General features: G+C 44.2%; 1 protein-coding gene across 1 annotated transcript in view; it reads left to right on the forward strand.

Annotated features, from left to right (window-relative positions):
• LOC143960094 (uncharacterized) overlaps positions 1-24,860 on the forward strand; it is a 143,566-nt gene that overhangs the window by 8,107 nt on the left and 110,599 nt on the right. Inside the window, exons 2-3 of the mRNA XM_077468373.1 lie at positions 19,338-19,620; positions 24,594-24,728. Coding sequence (XP_077324499.1) covers positions 19,402-19,620; positions 24,594-24,728 — 354 coding nt within the window. The 5' untranslated portion in view covers positions 19,338-19,401. The remainder of the gene's footprint in view (positions 1-19,337; positions 19,621-24,593; positions 24,729-24,860) is intronic.

Below are 24,860 nucleotides of genomic sequence, written 5' to 3' on the forward strand. Positions count from 1 at the left end.
TTTGTATTGCTTTTGACGAACTAAGCTGCTGGATGCAGTGTGAAGGGTTATAACCAGTAAGACCGCCACCTGGGCGGTACTGTGCATGTGTTGTTGTTTTTAACACTTTCTGCCTAGTCCTCTCCTAAAGGGGCGATATAACCCTAAGGTCAAGAAGAGCTGCTGTGTCCGTCAAAGAACTTCAGAGAAAATTATTTTACAGTGAGTACAAAAATCCTATTTTTTTTTCTAATTGAGTTCCGCCGAAACAGACTTGCGTACACACGATCACAACAAAGTCCGATCATTTAGAACGCGGTGACGTACAACCCATATGACGGGACTAGAAAAAGAAAGTTAAATTGCCCGTAGCCAATAGCTGCCCCTGCGTCATTTTAGGTCTGTCGGAATAGTATACAGACGAACGGTTTTCCCGATAGGAATTGATTCCATCGGAAAGATTTAAAACATGTCCTATTTCTAGGTCCGTCAGAATTAAAGAAAAAAAGTCAGCTGAAGCCCACATACGATCGGAATATCCGCTGGAATGGTTCCTTCTGACCTTTTCTACCGGAAAGTCCGACCATGTGTACTAGTACTAGTTGTCCTGTGGACAGATTCTCCAACCTGAGCTGTGGATCTCTGCAGCTTCTCCAGAGTTACCACAGGCCTCTTGGGTGCTTCTCTGATTAATGCTCTCCTTGCTAGTTTTATGTGGATGGCCATGTCTTGGTATGTTTGCAGTTGTGCTATACTCTTTCCATTTTCGAACGATGGATTGAACAGTGCTTCGTGAGATGTTCAAAGCTTGGGATATTATTTTATAACCTAACCCTGCTTTAAACTTCTCCACAACTTTATCCTTGACCTATCTAGTGTGTTTCTTGGTCTTCATAAAGCTGTTTGTTCACTAAGGTTCTCTAACAAGCCTCTGAGGATTTCACAGAACAGCTGTATTTATACTGAGAGTAAATTACACACAGGTCGACTCTATTTACTAATAAGTTAGGGGTATCAGAGTAAGCGGGCTGAATACAAATACAAGCCACACTTTTCACATATTTATTTTTAAAAAGCTTGGAAAAACAGTTATCATTTTCCTACCTACCACTTCACAATTATGTGCCACTTTGTGTTGGTCTATCACATAAAATCCCAATAAAATCCATTTATGTTTTTGGTTGTAACATGATAAAATGTGGAAAATGTAAAGGGGTATGAATACTTTTTGAAGGCACTGTATTATGTCACAGCAACGGCTCTAGGGTAAGTATAAAAATAAGTGGTGAAAGAGGGCAGCCCTTTTGCAGTGAAAATGAGTAGACAGCACACCAGTGGCCTTAACCGCTGCCGTTAGGTAGTCCATATAATGCTTCCATCCACTTCATTACTTTTTTCCCCAATCTCTATATGCAGGGCTTTTTCTCCCCCTCAGAGAATAGGTGCAGGAACCCACCCTCCCCAGTCAACTCCTCCCCCTTCTGACCTCAACCCCGCCCCAAACTCCATCCTCTCCTGCCCCCAATCTTGCTATTCCTCGGGGAAGAGAAGTAAAGTCATGCCAAATAAAGGGTGTGGTCAAGGTTCAGAACTGAGTTTCGCACACAATCCAAGGTTCAGGAAGATGTTACACACAGAGTACTGGACTCAGGAGTACATATTGTGCAGTGCTGAGGAGTGTGTATCACACATTGTGCAGAAAAAAATTATCATTCCCATCCACAACTCACCTTCTCTCCTCCCCTTCCATAGCTAGCTCACTGTCAGGGCTGGCTTAGCCCTTCCTCCTCTTGGCTGGCCGCTCAGCTATCAGCTAATTGCCAGCTCTCTTCTCTTTCCACAGTTACCAGCTGTTCCCAATGATGCTCGTCTGACCTGCCTATTTAAAGCCTTCCTGCTAACTTTTTCATTTGCCTTCGCGTTGGTCACATCACAGGGAACCATCTCCTGCTGTTTGTTTCAAGACTGGCTTGCTGACATCCCACCTGGCTTCTTATCCTGCTTGTGGTTGCGCTCCTTGGATCCCTGACTTCCGGCCTGGCTGATTACCTGATCTGGTTAATGATCTTTGGACTGGCTGACTACCCGATCTGGCTACAGGACTCAGGCTATGCTTGACTACGCTTTTTTCTATTTACCTTTTTATTTTTATTAATAAACAAGTGTGATTTGATTGTACATCTGTCTCAGTCTGTTTCATGGTTTCTGTCAGTACACGAAGGCCATGAATTCAGAAGATACAGTCAATCCACTTGTTGGTAATATTTTTTCCAGATTGAATGAGCAAGATCACCGCATGGATCAGTTTGCCTTGGCATTACAAACGCTCCTGAATCGCACGGCTCATCTGGAATCCCCCACGGTGGCTGCTCCGGTACAGTCGTAGGCCGTCCCTGCTGCTACGCCAGTCTCTGTGCAAGCACCCGCCTCAAGTATTACCTCTATGTGTTATGTCTGGTTCTGCTCCACTTCCCCAGCGATTTGGGGGCGATCCAGTTCAATGCAGAGGGTTTCTCAATCAGGTTGAGATATACTTCGAAATGCTGCCCCAGGCGTTTCCCACGGACAGAAGCAAAGTAGGTTTCGTGATATCTTTGCTTTCTGAGAGAGCCTTGGCTTGGGCTAACCCTCTATGGGAGACGCAAAAACCTGTTGTCTTGTGTTACACTCAGTGTGTGGCCTCCTTTAAAATGTTTTTTGACGTTCCCGCACGCTCCGCTTCTGCTGCCAAGTGCCTCATGTCTATCAAACAGAGTACAAGAACTGTTGCCGACTACACCATTGAATTCCGTACTCTGGCAGCAGAGGTTGCTTAGAACAATGAGGCCCTCGTGGCTGCTTTTTCTCATGGTCTCTCAGATTCCTTCAAGGATGAGATAGCAGCCCGAGATATTCCCACTGAGCTGGAGAGCTTGATCTCGTTTGCCATTCTCATTGACTCCAGACTCAGAGAAAGACTTAAGGAGCGCTTGTGGAAGCCTCCTGTATGTTTGCCTCCCACCCATGCCTCCTGGTACCGAGTTGGTCAGTGAAGATGAACCCATGCACCTGGGCTTCACGCGTCTCTCTGCGGATGAGAGAGCCTTTAGGAGGAGGGAGAGATTGTGCCTTTATTGTGGCCAGGCAGGTCACTTTTTGAAGTCTAGTCCTACCCGTCCAGGGAACGCCCGAACCTTGAGGTCCTGTCATGGACAGACCTTAGGTGGTGTCTTTTCGTCCCCGGTTATCCAGAAGGATAAGCCCCTGGTTTTGGTCACCCTTTCTTGCGCTGAGTCGTCCATCAAGATACAGGCTCTAATCGACTCTGGGGCTGCAGGCCTGTTCTTTGATGCAGCATTTGTTTCGCAGCACTCGATTTCACTGCAGCTGCGTGACACTCCACTTGCCATTGAGGCTCTTGACGGGAGACCTTTACAGCCTGCCCATGTGACTCATGAGATGGTTCTGTTGTCCATGGCTGTAGGGGCTCTTCACCATGAGATAATCCAATTCCAAGTTATTTCCTCACCCAGATTTCCGCTGGTTATTGGTTGAATGAATGAATGACTTGTATAGCGCTACCTATGCGAACTGAATCGCCTCAGGGCGCTTTCTTGCCAATGGTGTCCATCTGCAGCTTTTTTATGCGGTCCTTTAACCTGTAGGGTGCCAACACACTTACAACATTGACATACACATACACATATTATGGCCAATTTTTTATTTTTTTTGGACAGGGTCTAATTAACCTACCAGCATGTCTTTGGAGTGTGGGAGTAAACCGGAGTACCCGGAGGAAACCCACGCAAGCACAGGGAGAACATGCAAACTCCAGGCAGATAGTGTCGTGGTTGGGATTTGAACCATCAACCCTATTGCTGCTAGGTGAAAGTGCTAACCACTACATCACTGTGCTGCCCTTGGTTACCCTTGGTTATCCTTGGTTACAGAGGCACAACCCCTCTTTTGATTGGCTCCGTGCTGAGGTTCTCTCCTGGTCACCACAATGCAGTGAGACATGCTTCCGGAAGGTATCCAAGGTCCTGTGCACCGCTTCACTCCCCTCCTTGCCGGAGGAGTACCGTGATTTTGGCGATGTCTTTGATAAAGGTCAAGCTGGTAGTTTGCCGCCACACCAGCCTTATGATTGCGCAATTGACCTTCAACCTGGTGCCATACCTCCTCGTGGCCGGGTTTACCCTTTGTCGGTCCTGGAGGATAAGGCCATGGAGGAGTATGTTGCTGAGGCACTTTCTCGAGGTTTCATCCGCAAGTCCTCGTCTCCTGCTGGTGCTGGTTTCTTCTTTGTGAAAAAGAAGAGCGGTGAACCGAGACCTTGTATAGATTATAGGGGTCTCAATCGTGTCACGATTAAGAATGCCTACCCGATTCCATTGATTACGGAGTAATACGTTTAATACCAGAACAGGCCATTATGAATATCTGGTAATGCCTTTTGGCCTTTGTAACACCCCGGCAGTTTTCCAGGAATTTATTAACGATGTCCTCCGAGATTTGTTGCAATTGTGTGTGGTGGTTTATCTCGATGATATCCTCATATTTTCCAAGTCCCTAGAGAGCCACCACACAGATGTCTGTCATGTACTTAACAAACTAGGAGAGAACAATCTCTATTGTAAACTGAAGAAGTGCGAGTTCCATCGTGAACAGGTTACATTCCTGGGCTATGTCATTTCCACTGCTGGTTTTTCGATGGACCCAGAGAAACTGTCGGCAGTCCTACAGTGGCCTCAACCCGTGGGTTAACATCCTCTGCAGCGTTTCCTGGGCTTTGCCAACTACTATCGGAAGTTTATTCGTAACTTCTCGTCTCTGGTCAAGCCTCTGACTGATATGACCAGAAAGGACGGTAACCCACAGAGTTGGTCTCCGGAGTCCATTAAGGCCTTTGAGACTCTTAAGGCTGCCTTTGTTTCTGCTCCTGTGTTCGCACATCCTGATCCTACGTTGCCTTTTATCCTAGAAGTTGATGCTTCTAAAACGGGAGTTGGCGCCCTTCTGTCTCAACGTCCTAACTCTGAGAGCGCTATGCATCCGTGTGGCTACTTTTCCAAGAAATTGTCACCTGCTGAGTGCAATTATGAGATTGGTGACAGAGAGCTGTTGGACATCATGTTAGCCCTGAAAGAATGGAGATATCTCCTTGAAGGTACAACTGTGCCCGTTCTTATTCTTACTGACCATAAGAATCTTACATTCTTGTCTGAGGCTAAGCGACTCTCTCCCAGAAGGGCGCGATGGGCTCCTTTCTTATCGAGCTTTAATTACATTGTCTCATTCTTACCCGGTACTAAGAATGTAAGGGCTGATGCCTTGTCACGACAATTTTCCTCCACTTCTAAGTCGGAGTCGGTTCCAGTTCCTATGATTCCTCCTGATCGTATCTTGGCTACGGTTCGCACCAGTCTTACTTCTCCTTTGGGTGACAAAATTCTTGCTGCTCAGGTCCATGCGCCTCCTGATAAACCTTGTGACTGCTGCTTTGTCCCAGAGAGTCTCCGTACTGCAGTGCTCCAGACTTACCATTCTCCCAAGGCAGCTGGCCATCCTGGGAAGAATCAACTCATTTGGGCAATCTCCCAACAATTCTGGTGGCCTAGTCTATGGGCTGATGTTACTGCCTTCGTATGCTGCCTGTCCCGTGTGTGCTCAGAGTAAGACTCCACGACACCTTCCAGTGGGCCTCCTACAACCCATACCCAATGGAGAGAGGCCCTGGACTCACCTGTCTATGGATTTCATTGTGGAATTGCCCAACTCCCAAGGCAACACTGTTATCCTTATGGTGGTTGACCGGTTCTCAAAGATGTGTGATTGTATTCCACTTAAGAAGTTGCCCACCTCTAAGGAACTTGCTTCCATTTTTGCTCGGGAGATCTTTCGCTTACATGGGCTACCCAAGGTGATTGTCTCAGATAGGGGCAGCCAGCTTGTCTCCCGGTTCTGGCGAGCCTTTTGTGCACAGTTGGGAATCCAGCTTGCGTTCTCTTCTGCATATCAGAAGTCTAAGTCTAATGGGGCCGCAGAACGAGCCAATCAGTCCTTGGAGCAATTCCTACATTGCTATATTTCTGATCATCATAACAACTGGTCTGACCTATTACCTTGGGCAGAGTTTGCTCACAACAGTGCCTTGAATTCTACCTCCCAATTGTCTCCATTTATGGCGAATTATGGTTTCCAACCTTCCATTTTACCTGACTCATTTGTTCCGCAGAGTATTCCTGCATTAGAGGAGCATCTCCGTGGTCTTCGTTCCACTTGGGTACAAGTCCAGGAGGCTTTGCGTCATGCTAATGATAGTTACAGACTCCATGCTGACCGCAGACGCTTGCCTGCGCCTTCCTACCAGGTTGGGGACAGGGTCTGGCTGTCATCTCACAACCTCCGGCTTCATGTTCCCTCACTGAAGTTTGCACCTCGGTTTATTGGGCCGTTTTTTCCTCAGTTTAGGCTGATATGTATTCTTCTACATATTTTTGGTAATAAAAATCACAAGTGTATATTGATTGGTTTGCGTAAAAAAAATTATAGTGTCTACAAAATAGTATTTTTTACTAGTAATGGCGGCGATTTGCAATTTTGTATGGGGACTTCGACATTATGGCAGACAGATCGGACACTTTTGATAAATTTTGGGGACCTTTGACAATTATACAGCGATCAGTGCTATAAAAATAAACTGATTACTGTGTACTGTATTACTGTGTAATATCACTGGCAGGGAAGGGGTTAACACTATGGGGTGATCAAGGGCTTAACTGTGTTTTGTAGTGTGTGTTCTAACTGTAGGGGGATGGGACTGAGTAGCGGAGATGACAGATCATTGTTCCTAGCTAGTAGGAACTCACGATCTGCCTCTCCTCTCCTCACAGAACAGGGATTTATGTGTTTACACATACACATGTTCCTGTTCTGGCTCTCATGCATCGTGCATCGGCAACCCCCCGCAGTGCGCCTGCTATCCCGCTTAAAGGAGCCAGCAAACAGCTACAAAGGCTCGTGGGATCGTGCCGACCATCAGTAGTATAGTGACGCAGCTTCTGGGCAAGTGGTTAAGGAATAATCGATCCTAGAATAGAACTGTACGTATAGTCATGTGCATTATGGTGTTGGAGATGCCACATACCCACGAATTGGGCCTCATACAGGCATTATTTAAATTTCCTCAAATACCGATATGATAAGTGAGTTCAGCCACGGGATGTATCTGTTAAGGCGTCCCTTGCTATAATAAAATCTCCACCCATGATGATTCTCCCTATAGCATACCAAATTGGGTCCAATTAGCCATTTTCCCTCTCTGGTGTCATGTGACTCATTAGTGTTACAAGGTCTCAGGTGTGAATGGGGAGCAGTTGTGTTAAATTTGGTGTTATCGCTTTCTCACTCTCTCATACTGATTGATCACTGGAAGTTCAACATGACACCTCATGGCAAAGAACTCTCTGAGGATCTGAAAAAAAAATGTTGCTTTACATAATGGCCCAGGCTATAAAAAGATTGCCAAGACCATGAAACTGAGCTGCATCACAGTGGCCAAGACCATACAGCGGTTTAACAGGACAGGTTCAACTCAAAACAGGCCTCGTCATTGTCGACCAAGGAAGTTGCCTGCACATGCTCAGCATCATATGCAGAGTTTGTCTTTGGGAAATAGATGTATGAGTGCTGCCAGCATTGCTGCAGAGGTTGAAGGGGTGGGGGGGTCAGCTTGTCAGTGCTCAGACCATACGCCGCACACTGCATCAAATTGGTTTGCATGGCTGTTGTCCCAGAAGGAAGCCTCTTCTAAAGAGGATGTACAAGAAAGCCTGCAAACAGTTTGATGAAGACAAGCAGACTAATGCTGCGCACACACGATCGGATTATACTCTGGTCCGCTGGATAATCCTCCCGTGTGTGGGCTCCGGCTGACTTTTTCTTCCCAAAAGTCCGGCGGACTTAGAAGTTTTGACTCAAAATTGTCCGCCCGTCTGTGTGCTAGTCTGCCGGACTTTTGAAATGAACAGACTTGCCCACACACGGAGTAAAGTCTGTTCATTTTGAACGTGGCTCCAGGTAGACAAAACTAGCGAAGGAAGAGAGAGCCACCGCTCTAGGCCAATCCACTAGGATAATAGCTTGATTTCCAGGTAAGGAGTCCCCGGTGCTGGCTAATGCACAAGCAGGTAGATAGGAAGGGAAGAAACTCTGGACAGCCGCACTCCGGATGGAATCTGTAGTAACTTGTACCTTTATTTTTCAAGTATAAATTACATCACACGAACCACAGCAAAAGAGAACATAGAACAAAAAATGCTGACGAGTTTCACACTGAAATCAGTGCTTACTCATAGCTGAAACTCGTCAGCATTTTTTGTTCTATCAACTAGCGAAGGAAGTCAATTCCGCCGCCTACATTGGCTAGATTAACACCTCGCGAGCCTCGTCACCTGGTATGGATTTAAAGGGGAACCCCTACGCCAAAAAAACAGTGTGGGGGTCTCCCCAAAGTCCATAGCAGACCCTTATCCAAACGCGCAGCCTGGCCGGTCAGGAAAGATGGTGGGGACAAGCGAGCGCCCCCCCTCCTGAGCTGTACCAGGCCGCGTGCCCTCAACATGGGGGGGTGCCTCCGGGACTGTAACATCATAAGGGGCGGGGTCACCATGTGACATCACCCGGTGACCCCCCCCTTGTCCCTATATAAGTCGCCGCACAATGCGCCCCTGCCATTGCGGCCAGAGAGAGTGTTGTGTCAACATCAGAAGAAGGAAGAAGAAGTGACAGAGACAGAAGACCGAGCCAATGCTAGTTAAAGAGCTGGAAGAAGAAAGCGGAGGCCTGGCAAGAAGAACCGATGAGCGGGACAAGACCCCCGAAGAGCGGGACAAGACCCCAAAGTCAGAAGAAGACCCCCGGACGGCGGCGGCGACGAAGGAGAAAGCCGGGCTCCTCCGCTAGTAAAAGAGCTAGCAAAAGAGCAGAAGATAGGAGTCCGGCGAGAAGACCCCTGGAGCTGTCTATTAAAGTATTTTAAAAACCTGTGTTGTGTTTTTTTTTATGTACACTTTTTTCCCCAGGTGAATGGGTAGGGGTACCATGTACCCCATACTCATTCACATAGGGTGGGGGGCCGAGATCTGGGGGCCCCCTTATTAAAGGGGGCTCCTGGATTCTGATAAGCCCCCTACCCGCAGACCCCGACAACCAACAGCCAGGGTTGTCGGGAAGAGGCCGTTGTCCTCATCAACACAGGGACAAGGTGCTTTGGGGTGGGGGGCCGCAGGCCCCCCTTCCCCAAAGCACCCCCCATGTTGAGGGCATGCGGCCTGGTATGGCTCAGGAGGGGGGCGCTCGCTCGTCCCCACCCCCTTTTCTGACCGGCTGGGCTGCATGCACGGATAAGGGTCTGCTATGGACTTTGGGGGACCCAGTGCCGTTTTTTCGGCGTAGGGCTTCCCCTTTAAATCCATACCAGGTGACGGGGCTAGCGAGGTTTCAATCTCGCCGATGGAGGCAGAGGCATTGACTTTCTTTGCTAGTTCTGTGTACCTGGAGCCACGTTCAAAATGAACTGACTTTTCTCCATGTGTGGGCAAGTCCGTTCATTTCAAAAGTCCGGCGGACTCCCGCCATAGTCCGGCGGATTGTCCACCAGACCTAGTCCACTGGAAAAGTCCCGTCGTGTGTGGGCAGGTCTGCTCGTTCGGAAAGCAGACCTACGCTGCAAAGTCCGGTGGGTTGTGTGTGACGGCAACCAGTTGAGGAGTATAAAGACAATTGTGTCTTGCCTACAGTCAAGCATGGTGATGGGAGTGTCATGGTCTGGGGCTGTATGAGTGCTGCCGACACTGGGGAGCTACAGTTCATTGCGGGAACCATGAATGCCAACATGTACTGTGACATACTGAAGCCGAACATGATCCCCTCCCTTTGGAGACTGGGCCCCAGGCAGTATTCCAACATGATAATGACCCCAAACAAGACGACCACTGCCTTGCTAAAGAAGCTGAGGGTAAAGGTGGCCAAGCATGTCTACAGACCTAAACTCTATTGGGCATCTGTGGGGCATCCTCAAAAGGAAGATAGAGGAGCGCAAGGTCTCTAACATCCACCATCTTTGTGTTGTCGTCATGGAGGAGTGGAAGAGGACTCTAGTGGCAACCTGTGAAGCTCTGGTGAACTCCATGCCCAAGAGAGTTAAGGCAGTGCTGGAAAATAATGGTGGCCACACAAAATATTGACACTTTGGGCCCAATTTGGACATACTCACTTTTGATGCCAGCGGTTTAGACATTAATGGCTGTGTTGAGTTATTTTGAGGGGACAAAAAATGTATATTGTTATACAAGCTGTATACTCACTACTTTAAATTGTAGCAAAGTGTAATTTATTCAGTGTTCTCGCATGAAAAGATATAATAAAATATTTACAAAAATGTGAGGGGTGTACTCACTTTTTTGAGATACTGTATTTGGTAAGTATATGTTAGCTAGTGTTACAGCCTGGTCTCTGATCTTACCACATACAAAAAAAGATACCTGCCCTGAAGGTCAGATAACTGGTCTTCTAGTGACCATGGCTGGGTTCTGCCCAGCACAAACGAACCCCCACAGGATTTAGGATTTATCCGAGCAGCTATAACATTTTTCAGTGAGTGACACTTTATACAGGTAAAATGTGTTTCTTGAAGGAAAACAATGTCTGCCCGCATCTGCTAACTTGCGCCCACTTCTCTGGAACTTTCAATCCTTTAACATTGAAACAAACTTAACCATAATTTTAGTTGAGCAGTACTGGGGAGAGAAAGAGGAGTAGCAAGGAAGAGGAGAAAGAAGAAGAGAGAGAGAGACACTTTTCCTTTGATAATGAAAACCATCAGGATATACCCCTTACCATTTACGATCAAAAGGAAGCCCAATTTGTCCTGGGAAAAAAACAAAACAAGGTATAATCCACCTGGATTCACTAAGTAGTTGTGACAATATGTACAGTTTTACTAGCACATGTGACAGTTTGTAAAATTGTGCTTAGGCATTTAGATTTGTTTTACCCTTAGGCCGTGTACACACGGGCGGACTGTTCGCCCAACTTTGTTCGTCAAACAATCCGACAAACAGTCCGCTCAAAATTTGCATGAACGGACTTGACCACACACGATGAACGAACAGTCCGCTGAAAGCGTGCGCGATGACGTGAACGGCACGTACAACGGGACGAGAAATTCGACGTCCAATACACTGCAATGCAACCTTCGCCGTGTAAATCCTTTCTGAGCATGCGCTTGTCGAACAAGCATACACACGAGCGGACTGTCCGCTGAAACCAAGTTTCAGCGGACTGTCTTACGGAAATTCCGAAAAACTTTGTTCGTCAGACTGTCCGCTGAAACTGTCCGCTGAAGCCCACACACGAGCGGACTGTCCGCTGAAACACTGTTCAGCGGACTAAGTTGGGCGAACAGTCCGCCCGTGTGTACGCGGCCTTAGGCATGAAGGGGTTAAACTGAGCAAAGATACAAGAAGGTGAAGCTATATGCAAAGCCTAGATCTGATCTCTGTCTATTTCAAAACCTATCTATTAGCTAGTAAGATTGTTGATTATATTAAAGAAACAATAGGTACACCAAACCAAAGTTAACATTTGCATATAATTTAGCTACCTTTGTGTCTGGAGTTATTGTTTTGGCATGTGGTTTTCACTAAAAGTAACTGCTGATTGTGTATTCCTAAAGGACAATTTATCAGGATTAGGCACAATTGTTCTATTCTCCAAGACTTTGATAGGGAGGTATGTTCAATGCAGGATCAATTCGTAGAGAGAGGTTATAATAAATCATCCAGAGAGCGTGATTGAAGGTTAAAAACATGTCTAGAAGTCATCTGCTGGTAACCCCCCCCCCCCCCCCATAATAACCATCACCACAAGAGTATATCCCCATCATTGTACCAAGGGAGAGGCCCACCCTGTGGTCTTTTCAGTTCCTTACAACATTGAATTTCAGGAAATTAGATTCATTGTGAAGGATTACTTACCTATTTTCCACAAATATTGAGTTGTGGGACAAGATTTGTGGCTAGGAAGGCTCCCACGTTAGGCCATATGCTTCCGCCTAGTTTATTCACCTTTGTTCCCCATACTGGGACTTGGCTCCAAACCACTGGTGTCTATAAGTGTAATTCCCCCAGATGCGCAATCTACAAGTATACTTGTGTGGTTACTTCATGCACTAATGGAAGTTCTTTTTCTATCAGTTAGTCATTTATCACACTAGGCATGTGGTATATACTGTATTATCACGCTTTGTCAGGTACAATATGTGGTTCAGACAACTAGCTGTCTGTGTGATCGGATGCGGAATCATATTTTATAATATAAACATGCACAAAAATATGAATGTTGCCAATCACTTCATTAATTTCTTCACTTCAGATCTATATTCTGTTAATCAGTGAGAGGGCAGATAAACCCAAAAGGGGAGGGGATCAGTGTTCAGCCCTCAATAAAAGGGAGGTGTACTGTGTGTCCTTAAACAAGATACCAAGCGGTTTGAATCATGAGTGAGCTAGCACTCATTTTTTACAAGTAGCTTTATGTTGCTTTCCTTATTATCTACACTTTTGTCTCTCCCTCCTTCCCCCCTTCCCCTTTAATTTCATTAACCCACATTCATATGTACTGTATCACTCTTATGCCCCTTGTCTTGTGGTTTTACCCGCACCAATAATAGTAACATATGGAACCATTCACATGCTTACAAACATACCCCTAGTTTTGATATGGATATTGCAGTCACTACACTACTGCTTAAAAATCATCTAAAAATGGGATTTTTATATACAGCTTACCTGTAAAATCCTTTTCTTGAGAGTACATCACGGGACACAGGAGCTTCATTACATAGTGGGTTATATAGGCACCTCTGGTGATTGGACACTGGTTGACCCCAATTGAGGAGAATTCCTCCCCTATATAACCCCTCCCATCTGGGAGGCACCTCAGTTTTGTAGCAAAGCAATAAGAAACCACGTAAAACCCAAGAGGGGCGGGAGCCTTGTGTCCCGTGATGTACTCGCAAGAAAAGGATTTTACAGGTAAGCTGTATATAAAAATCCCATTTTCTTGATCATACATCACGGGACACAGGAGCTTCATTACATAGTGGGATGTCCCATAGCAATGCTCAGATTGAGGGGAGGGAGACACAGATCATAATTATAGACCGCCAGGGACCGGAGGACCTAAACTGCAGCCTGCAGTACGCTGCGCCCGAAGGTGATATCCTCTTGCCCTCTGACATCCACCTGATAGAATCTTGTGAATGTGTGGACTGATGACCAAGTTGCAGCCTTACAGATCTGAGCCAGGGAGGCCTGGTGATGCATTGCCCAAGAAGCACTAACAGCTCTAGTAGAGTGCGCTTTCACTTGAAAAGGAGGAATCTTCCCCTTTACACTATAGGCCTGAGAAATAACCTGTTTAATCCATGTTGAGAGAGTGGATTTTGACGCCGCCTGGCACTTCCTAGGGCCTTCCGGCAAAATAAATAAGCAATCAGTTTTCCTTATCTGAGCAGTTGCTTGAAGATAAATACTGATTGCTCTAACCACATCCAAAGTGTGCAAAGATTCTTCTTCTGCGGACTGTGGGTCCGGAAAAAAGGATGGTAGGATTACATCTTGATTCAAATGGAATCCCGAAACCACCTTAGGCAGAAAGGACCTGTTGGGACGCATGACCACCCGGTCCTTATGAATAATTAGATACGGCTCCTTGCTGCTAGCTCTGATACTCTTCTAGCCGAGGATATGGCTACCAAGAAGACCAATTTTTTAGTCAGGAGAACTAATGAAGCCAGATGCAAAGGTTCAAATGGTTGCCCCTGCAAAGCCGAGAGAACCAAATTCAGATCTCAAGGGCATACCGGAGGTTTGACTGGCGGTCTTATCCGCATGGCCCCCCGGATAAAAGCCCGTACCAGGGAATGCGATGCAAGTGGCTTTTGAAAAAACACTGACAGGGCCGAAATCTGCACCTTGATAGTGCTTATGGCCAAATTCATTTCTAGGCCTGACTGGAGAAAGGCCAAGATCCTGCTAATGACATACTTCCTAGGATGCCATTCCCTGAGTTCACACCAGGAAACATATGCCCTCCAGATTTTGTAATAAATAAGCCTGGAGGCCGGCTTTCTGGCATTGACCAGAGTAGAAAGGACTGGCCCCGAAAGGCCACGGTCTCTCAGAATGTGGGTCTCAGCAGCCAAACCGTCAAATTCAGACTGCGTAAAGCAGGATGGCAGATTGGACCCTGTGAGAGCAGGTCTGGCCGGAGAGGGAGGATCCATGGCCTGCCTACTGCCAACTTCATGATCTCTGCGTACCATGGTCGCCTGGGCCAAGCCGGGGCCACCAAAAGGACCGACTTTGTCTCCCTCTTGACTCTTCCCAGGAACCGCGACAGAAGTGGGCTCGGGGGGAAGGCATAGATCAGATTGTACTGATCCCAGGGAACTGTCAGAGCATCTGACCACTGAGCAAGTGTATCTTTTGTCCTTGACACAAAATTGTCCAGTTTCCTGTTGAACCTGGATGCAAACAGATCTACGTCTGGAGTACCCCACCTGTGACATATGTTCCGAAACACGTCGGGGTGCAGAGCCCATTCTCCTGGGCACAACTGCTGGTGGCTCAGAAAATCCGCCTGCCAATTTTCCACTCCTGGAATGAAGACTGCAGAAAGACACGGAACATGCTTTTCTGCCCAGACAAGTATGCGATTCACTTCTTTTTGGGCCACCAGACTCCTGGTACTGCCCTGGTGATTGATATAAGCCACTGCTGTGGCATTGTCGGACTGAACCCGAACCGGGAGACCTCGTAGTCTGTAAGACCACTTTATGAGAGCCATATAAACTGCCCAGATCTCCAAGATATTTATGGGCAATAGCTTCTCGATCGCAGACCATTTCCCCTGTGAGCACGTCTCCTCCAATACTGCTCCCCAGACTGTCAGGCTTGCATCTGTTGTGATAATCTTCCATGGAAGAGGAAGAAAAGTTTTGCCCTTCAGCAAATTCTTTGTTTGTAACCACCAGACGAGACTCTTGCGTGTCACTGGGGATAGACGCATAGGAAGATCCAAGGCTTGGGGCTTCCTGTTCCAAGCCGCAAGCATGCATCTTTGCAGAGGCCTTGAGTGGAACTGGGCGAATGGGACGGCCTCGAAGGAGGCGACCATTTTCCCTAACAGTCTCATACACAACCGAATGGGGGAAGATCTTCTGCCCAGAATTAGGCGAACCAGATCCCCAATGGCCAAGGCCTTTGGCCTTGGAAGAAACAGCTTGCCCTGAGCGGTGTCGATGATCATGCCCAGGTATTCCAAACTGGTGGCAGGCTGTAGGGACGACTTTTCTAGGTTTATGATCCAACCTGGGCGTTCCAGGTGTTCTAGTGTTCTGGTGACGCTGTGGTTCAGGAACGCTGCTGTTTTCTCCATGAGAAGCAAATCGTCTAGATAAGCCATGACGGCTATACCCTGAGCTCTTAGGTTTGCCAAGAGAGGGTCCAGAATCTTTGTGAAGACTTGAGGGGCCGTAGCAAGCCCGAACGGCAAGGCCACAAATTGAAAATGGTGCCGCTCTACCGCGAACCTTAGAAATTTTTGGTGTGCGGGAAAAATTAGCACATGGAGATATGCATCTTTGATATCTATTGATGCCATAAATTCTCCCCCTTGCAGGGAGGAGACCACAGTGCGAATTGACTGCATTCGGAAGGACCGGATGCGTAAAAACCGGTTCAGATCCTTCAGATCTAGGATAGGTCTGACACTTCCATTTGGCTTTGGAACGGTGAAGAGATTTGAGTAAAATCCTGAACCCTGTTCTTTTGTGTCCACTTCTACTATCACCCCCTGGGATAGTAAGTGATCTAAGGCCAGAAATAGCGGTTTTTGCTTTACTGGATCCCTGGGGATCCTTGACCTTAGGAAACGAGAAGGTAGAATCTCCTGAAACTCTAGCCTGTAGCCCAGAGATACCGAAGAGATCACCCACTTGTCCCGGATCTCTTCCCGCCAGGCTCCTGCAAACTGCAGGAGCCTTCCCCCCACTCGGCCGAGCGGGGGCGCCCCTTCACAAGGAAGCTTTTGGGCTCTGCTTGGCAGGCTTTCGCCCCCAAGTCTTTTTCTGACCCTGGGCTCGGCCCTGAGCCTTTCCTGTAGAGAAGGGCTGAGAAGGCCGTCACCACTGCTTAGAGCTTGATGCTCTGGGAGAGAGAGTGCTAGCCATGGAAAAGGAGGTTTTTAATAAGGTTTCCAGCTTTTTATCAGTTGGATCTTTAAATACCTGCGCATTATCCAAGGGACAAGTCAGGTTTTTATTCAAGCAAGAAACAGCCGCATCGACAGATGGGACCCCCCACTTCTTGGTGAAACTTTCCTCCAGAGGATAATGCACAGAAAACCTTTTAGGAGGAGCAAACAGTTTATCGGGATGTCCCCAATCCTCATACATCAATTTATCTATTAAGGGATGAATTGCGAAGGAATAGGCAGTCTGTGGGGCTTTCCTGACTCCCAGGGAAGAAACAGAGGATGTAGCGACTTCAGCAGCAGGCATTCTGAATGTGGTACGCACCAATTCAGTATAATACTGCACCTGCTTTCTGAGCGCCTGGGAGGAGGGGACTCTCTCCTCTTCCTCTGACTCATCCGACTGCTCATGATCCCTATCCTAAGATAGGGATCTCTCCTCATTTTCAGAAGAATCATCTGAGAGAGGGATTTCAGCAGAGGGAGGGGATCTACCCCTTTTCCTGCTATCTTTCAGGGAAGCCGAAATAAAATTCATGATTCTCCCTTCAAAACCCTCCAATGTAGCCTTAAGGGAGTCCTCAGTGACATAAACCGGGGCTGACACATTAGGAGAGGCTGCAAAACCTGACAGGGGCACTGACTCGTCTTGAGAGGCTGGCTCCAGTCTTGCAGGGGGGGATGGTAACTTACAGGCACTTTTAGAACCCCTGGACCTAGGCAGTGATTTACCAGTGTCTTTGCTACCTCCCCCTGAGACCCTCTTACGAGGAGACATAGTCCTAAGCTACAAAGCAGAGGTACTAGTACAAGTGCAATCACTGTTGTGCTTAAAGTCTCACAATAAATATAAATGCTTAAACTGCACAACCTGATGCCGAGTAGGTGTCTAAGGTTTGCCTGGATCCAATCCCCATGGATGCTTACTGCCCACAGCTCCTGTGTCTCCAATTACAGCCCCCTGACGCTCTGGGCTTTTTAAATCTGCCGCCTGGCGCCTGGGCAGTACAGCGCCGTGCACACTAACGTGCACGGCTCACAACCACACTCCTACCTCCTCCATTAGGCCGGGAGCGCGCCCGGCGCGCGCGCACGCGCGTGCGTGCACGAGGACCGTGGGATCCAGGGGGGGAAAGGAGAACTCCACCGGAGCTACGTGGGACCCCCAGACTACGTGGGACTCCTGTGTTTACCTTGATGTGGCAGGGACTGCAATGGAGACGTGAATCAGCTGGAGAACCAGGCTTCACTGAGTGTGTGTACTGAAAGGCATGTAAGTATGCATCAGGCTGCTCTTACTCCCTCTAGTGGTGGAAACCAGGTAAGACATACAACTACTCACAATGAAGAAATCCATCATATAATTGTATATATATATAGGATTAACTTCCCTTACCTGTCCTCGCCGCAGGAATTGCTGAACCAGACAAATTCCAGCCTTCACCCATCACGGCAGGTATTGTTAGCCAACCTTCAGGTTTATCTGGGGCTCTTTCTCGGAAGAGCCTCCTACCTGGACCATGTAAAAAGCTCTGCCAGAAACTTCCCAGTCTTCCAATAGGAGAGGACTTACAGGCCAAACCTCGCTTCTTCGGCTGAGGAGGCCCGGGTACCATACCATCTTGGGAGTCAAATATCGGCCCGAGGTATGGATCCGGTTTTGTTGTAGCCCTTAGGCCCTCGCAGGGACCTGCATAGAGCTAATGTTTTACGTGACCAAACACCATAGACACTGGCGAAAAAACTGAGGTGCCTCCCAGATGGGAGGGGTTATATAGGGGAGGAATTCTACTTAATTGGGGTCAACCAGTGTCCAATCACCAGAGGTGCCTATGTAACCCACTATGTAATGAAGCTCCTGTGTCCCATGATGTATGATCAAGAAAATAGTTTTCTCATATTCATTTTTTATTTTTATTTTTGTTTCAACCATGTTTTTACCATTTAAGTGATAATAAAATGATGTTTATAGGCAGGGCCGGAATAAGGGATGCCGCAAGTTCCTAATTCTATAAGGCCGACAGGAGTAGAGACAGCTGTGCTCTCTCTCCCCTTCTTCCTCATAAGCTTGCACATAAAGAAGAGGGGGGGTGCAATTTGGCATTTTTTCCCTGGGCACTGGATGATGTTGTCTTGGCACTGTTTATAGTTCTTGGTGCATTCGGTTGTGGTTAAAACTCTTTTTCTTTTTGTCATTGTGATTCCGGTCTCAAGCATTGGGTTCCCATGTGGTTTGAATGATTTCTCATCTATTTGGGGTGTATACATTTTTTTCATTAGGGAATGTATCGTGTGTATGGCTGTTTTTGGCTGTATGGCACCATGTACAATAGTTTAGCTTGCCCAGGGTGCACTATCTTGCATATCACAAATTGTTGTCCTGCAGGCTGGTCATCCCATTGCTAGATGGCGCTGCAGTTCTTATCATCCTTCTGGCTGGATAACATTTCTTTATGGCTGATGATGCTATGTAACCACGGGTTACATAGAGTTCTCCCACATACTGCCTCAACGATTAAGCCCACAAGGGTGTCAACTGTGACTGAGGGACCTCTGCTGCAGGTGGAGAGCAGAGCTGAAGCCATCTCACACTACTTGGTTCATTTTTGGTCACAGTGAGTCGGTGTCCTTAGTGTGATCGGCAGACATTTTTATTTGCTGATTGTGTATTGTTTCATTCATTCATATGTGCGAAAAACCTTGCCAAGTTTATTTAATTTCTTATTTACCACAAATTACATTTTTACTTGTATGCATTAGGATAACATTAATCTGATAATATACTATATATATATATATATATATATATATATATATATATATATATTTAGTATACTTTTTTTTTGTGAAGTTTTATATTGTTGATGTTTATAGTGGCAGTGCAATTTTAGGTTTTTCAGAAAACAAGCCAAGAACCTTGTCAATGCTACCCCAGTATTGACACTGCCTAAAAATGAATTCACATATCATCTAATGGGAAGGACAGTATTGGAGTATATAGAAACGAAATATTTAATATCACAAATGTATTTAAGTGTATTTTTTTATTTCAACAGTTATCAGAATATCTCTTCAGATTTTGAATACATTGTCCCTTTTGTTTGAGGAAATAACTCCAAAATGGGGACTGGGGCTTCTAAGAACCACTCAGTAGAGGAACAAAGTATGAGAGACAATATGGATAGATCCACTGGGGTACAAAATGATTCAGTATCCACCTTTGCTGATACTACTGCAATTAGACCACAGATTGAACAGCTGAAAACGGAGGATGAAGAAGTTTCAGAAGACATTGAGCAAATGCTGCAACCTTTTCAAACACAAAATGATGTTGAACAGGTACACATTATAAACTTTTTTACACTGCAGTAACAATGATAAATATTTGAATAAAACAAATAATTTGTAATAAAAAAAATGTAAACACTCATAGAGTAATCACAGTAAAATATTAATTACAATAGTGGCCCTTTAACCACTTCAAAACCTGACACTTTTACCCCTTCCTGCCCAGGCCAATTTTCAGCTTTCAGCACTGTCGCATTTTGAATGACAATTACGCGGTCATGTAACACTGTACCCAAAATAAATTTTTTGTATTTTTGTTCACACAACTAGAGATGTCTTTTGGTGATATTTAATCATCACTAGGTTTTTTTACTTTTTGCTAATTAAACAAAAAAAGACTTAACAATTAAAAAAAAAAAAAATCTTAATCTCTGTTTTTGCAAATAAATAATCGTTCTTCATAAATGTAGGTCAAAGTGTATTCTGCTACATTTCTTTGGTCAAAATAACTAAAATCAGTGTATATTATTAAGTCGGTATTAAAGTTGAAGATTCCACAAACTATGGTATATATCTATAATTTGATCAATCCTGATGTGCTGACGGCCTATCTCATTTCTTGAGACCCACAAATGCCAGGACAGTATAAATATCCCCCAAATGACCTCTTTTTGAAAAATAGACAGTCCAGGGTATTTGATAAGAGCCATGATGAGTTTTTTAAAGTTGTATATTTAAATTTTTTGTCATATTTTTGGGGAAAATAAAGAAATTAAAAAAAATATTTTCACAATTTCCTTTTTTTACATACTGTCACCAGTGCAGTGTGGCGGTGTTCAGGGACACTGACTGGTGACAGCATGAAAACTTTTTTATTAAAAAAAAAATGTTTTTTTTTTATTTATTTTTTATTATTTTTTTTAACACACTGTGACCAGAGCAATATAATGTTACCTTAGTAACATTGTACTACTCTGAGGAAGTGATCAGGATTATTTTTTTTTGCACATTATGTGTAAATATAGTAGTACATTACATTGCTATAAGCAAGCATTTTACAAAATGAAACAGATTTACTCAGTTAGTTTTGTTTTGAGTAGCTGTGATTGATCAAAGTTAATCACATGGTACAGTTGGGATGTGATTGGCTCTGTCTGCACTAGAGCTGCACGATTTTGGATAAAATGAGAATCACAAATTTTATGCTTAGCATATCACGATTCTCTCACTGTTCTTGCGGCATAACATCATCTTTCACATTATACAAAAAAATGGGGCTAACTTTACTGTTTTTTTTTTTTTTATATATAATTAATTGAAGTGTACTTTTTCCCTGAAAATTGCGCTTGAAACACCGCTGCACAAATACAGTGTGACATAAAATATTGCAACGATCGCTATTTTATTCTCTAGGGTCTCTGCTAAAAAATATATATAATGTTTGGAGGTTCTAATTTATTTTTTAGCAAAAAAATACTGATTTTAACTTGTAAGCAACAAGTGTCAAAAAAGTTTAGTCTTTAAAGTATTTTTTTGTCTTTTTGCTTAAAAAAATTATTAAAAGTCAGCTGCTACAAATACTGCAGCTGCTGACTTTTAATAATTGGACACTTACCTATCCAGGGAGTCCACGATGTGGGGAAATGAAGCCCTGCTCGTCTCCCTCACCTCTCTGCGACACCGGTGAGGAAGTGGGAACTGGGACCCTCTAAAAAGAGGACATCCACTCCTCCCCCAAAAAAATGACATGCCAAAATGTGGCATGTCAAGGGGTCACCTCCCTTAAAGCAGAAGTTCAATTTTTGTGTGGAACTCTGCTTTAAGTGGATAAACTGACCTAATTTACAGACCAAAGTTCTTCCCTTTTGATCTGTAAAAGAACTAAAAGATACCTTTTATCTCTTTTCCTATCTATCTTTCAGCACTGTGAAATCTTAATAAACATTTGTCTGCTTTTTTTTTTTGACAGCTCGGGTCTGCACTGTTTACATAAAATCGCGGAAATGCCCGATTAGGATCAGGAGGCGGGTTGAATCGAGATGACGATTTTGTAACGGTTAATCATGCAGCTCTTGTGTAAAAGACAATTAGCGCCACCTCCCTAAAGTGTTATGTGCTATAAATAAACTATAAAGTTTACTAATTAGTACTCCACAGCTGCCTTACACTTCCAGTGAATTCACCTCACCATACAACATATAAAATAACATGAAAAATATAAGTGCAGCGCTATTAATCTATCTTGTGAAATATCCAATTATATAAAATTATATTCAAATAACTAAGTCAATCAATCAATCTATATAATAATGTGTTCAATTAAAGTTTATATGCTGAAACTTTTCTGCATTGAATTATTGTGACTTCTCAATTATTGTGACGTCTTAATTCATATATCATCCACCACTGTACAGGTTCAAATTAATACAATGTTCTGTAGCATAAGATAGTTTGTCTATATAAAACAATCACCAATATATAAATGAAGGTCACATTGTAAGTAGAAGTGGTATTTTTGTGTTATACTGTAATATATTTTTGTTTATATTGTGACCGGGAGGTTACCGTGGCAGTCTGAATTAGGGTGGGAAATACACTGCATAATAACGAATATAAATGATAGTAAGAGCATAGGTAGTAATACCATGGCTCGTTTTGGATAAATGACACTTCCGTGGTCCACAGGAAGTGGGAGTGTCTGCACACACTCCAAACTGCCTGGGTGAAGCTCGGGAGGTTGCTATAGTAACGCTAGGCTATTTAAGGGCTTGGGACAGGCGACCTGTCAGAGGGTGATACACGTGAAGAGGGGAGGAGCTGAAGCCCATGATGTCACACAGCCACAGTGGTGAGCAGGCGGACGCATTTGTATTCTACAGAGCTGGTTTAACTGAATATCTTTTAAGTGTTTTTTAATTGGGGCATTTTAATAAATGTTGCAAACAGGGAGCACTATGTATCCTCTATTTATTGTTGCATGAATGTGGAGCCACATCCTATCAGGAATACCGAATTACAACGCTGGTGTGGAGGAAGGAAGGAAGCAAGCAGTGGGGCAGTATATATGTGAGCTCTTTCTTGTGATCCCCCTGGGAGGATACTGATTGGAAAGTGGATACAGAGTAGCTGGTCGGTTGTGGAAGAGTTGAGACAGTAGCCAAAAGAAAGAAAGGCATTGTTTTGTCTTTCTGACTCATGTATGAGGTGAGCCGGTATAATGGCTGGTGAAGGTTTGCGCATAATCTGCTGAAGACACGATCTGCACAGTGGTGGATGATATATAAATTGAAAAGTCACAATAATTCAATGCAGCAAAGTTTCAGCATATAAACTTTAATTGAACACATTATTATATAGATTGATTTATTGACTTATTTATTTGAATATAATTTGATATCACTGGATATTTCAGAAGATAGATTAATAGCGTGGCACTTATATTTTAACTTTTATTTTATAATCATGCAGCTCTAGTCTGTACCGACCTGGGGGTGTCATTAACTTTTTATTGACACCCCCAGTGGTTTGCATAGGGCAGTGTGAACTGCCTGCGAGTGACATGCAATGCGGGAACCCGCACTGGAATCCTGCTGGTTCCCCTATCGCATATGTATGAGCCCAACCTTACTCAACATAGACAACACAAGATCACAAAAATTAACAGCATAAGACACAATGACGCAACAAAATTATCAATAACAGCAATTAGCACCCATAAAACAAATAAAAAGTATACTCTAATAAGCCATCCATACAATTACAACATAGAATAAATGGTGTAAATAAATGCAACGCTCAAATAATTAAAATTATCCCATATGTTTCAAAAAGTATGAATAAAGAATCCAGTGAATAATAATAATGTAGTCAAAAACTGTAATGAGTGTGAGGTAGTGTTACACCATATACATAGTGCAAGAAAAAAATGTCCTTTAAAAACAACAGATAATAAAGTTCATTGGAAAACAAAGGTGATCAGCAGTGTGGAAACCTCCACCTTGGTGTTCTTGCCTCCACCAAACATAAATAGTGCAAACTCAACAGAACCAATTGCTGTCTAACATATAGAACAGCAAAATGAGTTCATTGCTCTCTGTTCCTCCTCTCTAAGGGGCATATGCAGCATTCTTTGGATATAAATATTCTTCCAACTTTAGACATGGACTTCAGAGGGAAAACACATTGGCATCCATCCAGACAGTGAATCCAATAACAGAGAGAAAAGGCTTATAGTGTAGTATTTATTTTCAACAAGAGATTAAAAGTAATATAAAACCATAAACAACAAGCAGTAGTCCACAAAATTAAAATGCTATGACATATGCTGCTGAGTCACACCAACGTACATCTGATCCTGCCAAAAAAAAAAAAAAAAAGAATGGCGGCTGGACCTCAGGCGTATCACAGTAGTTCATAACATCCACATATGTATAGTCTGACTATATGAGTCAGACTGACAATCTTCATAGCCCAACAGAGAGAAGAGTGGGGACATCAGGGAGCAGCACAGGACCTGCACATAACACAAGTAGCATGGTAGCTCAACAAGCATCGTAATAAAATATTCAATCACTGGCAGCCAATAAAGAGCAGAGGGGAATACACACTTCACAGACTGCCTTGCCAACAATTGCCATAAATACAGTGCAGTGCGTTTGTCAAAGAAAGAAAGAAATATAGTTGTGCACATACAGTATACAGTAAGCAAAGTCAGTGAGGACTGAAATTCTGGAGGAGTAATTCTCATGTAAATGGGTAGCCACACATCTCCCAATTTTTTGTATGGTGTGTTTATTCTTATAGGAGGAGAAAAAAGAAATCACTATATAATGTGTATGCTGGATTTACAAAAAATAAAGAAAATCTTACACTTTATAATCTATAGTTTGTATTACTACTCCCAAATAATGTTGGTTCATGCTATCAAATGTACTCATGTATACATTTATAAACAGTAATACAACTACTGCAAAAAATTGTATATGTTCTGATTATATATTTACATATTTCCCCTCCATAAAAAGGGCAAGTATGGCATACAGGATGCTTTGGAAACAGAAGACGTATCACTGACCTTTGAAAGCTTTCAGCACAACAATGGAACTCTCTATACCTGCTTCATTCAGAATGGCATCAGAATGTACTTTGATGATGAACAGGTGATTATTCTTTAGGCATTGTCAGATTCTTTTATGTGTATAGATTTTATATATATATATATATATATATATACATATATATGTATATGTATGTAGAGTGCAGCAAATGTAACTGTTATAATCTTAAAATTT

The sequence above is a fragment of the Lithobates pipiens genome, unplaced genomic scaffold (assembly GCF_037356315.1).
Source record: "Lithobates pipiens isolate NorthernLeopardFrog02 unplaced genomic scaffold, aLitPip1_a1.2 Scaffold_8, whole genome shotgun sequence".
NCBI classification, from domain to species: domain Eukaryota; kingdom Metazoa; phylum Chordata; class Amphibia; order Anura; family Ranidae; genus Lithobates; species Lithobates pipiens.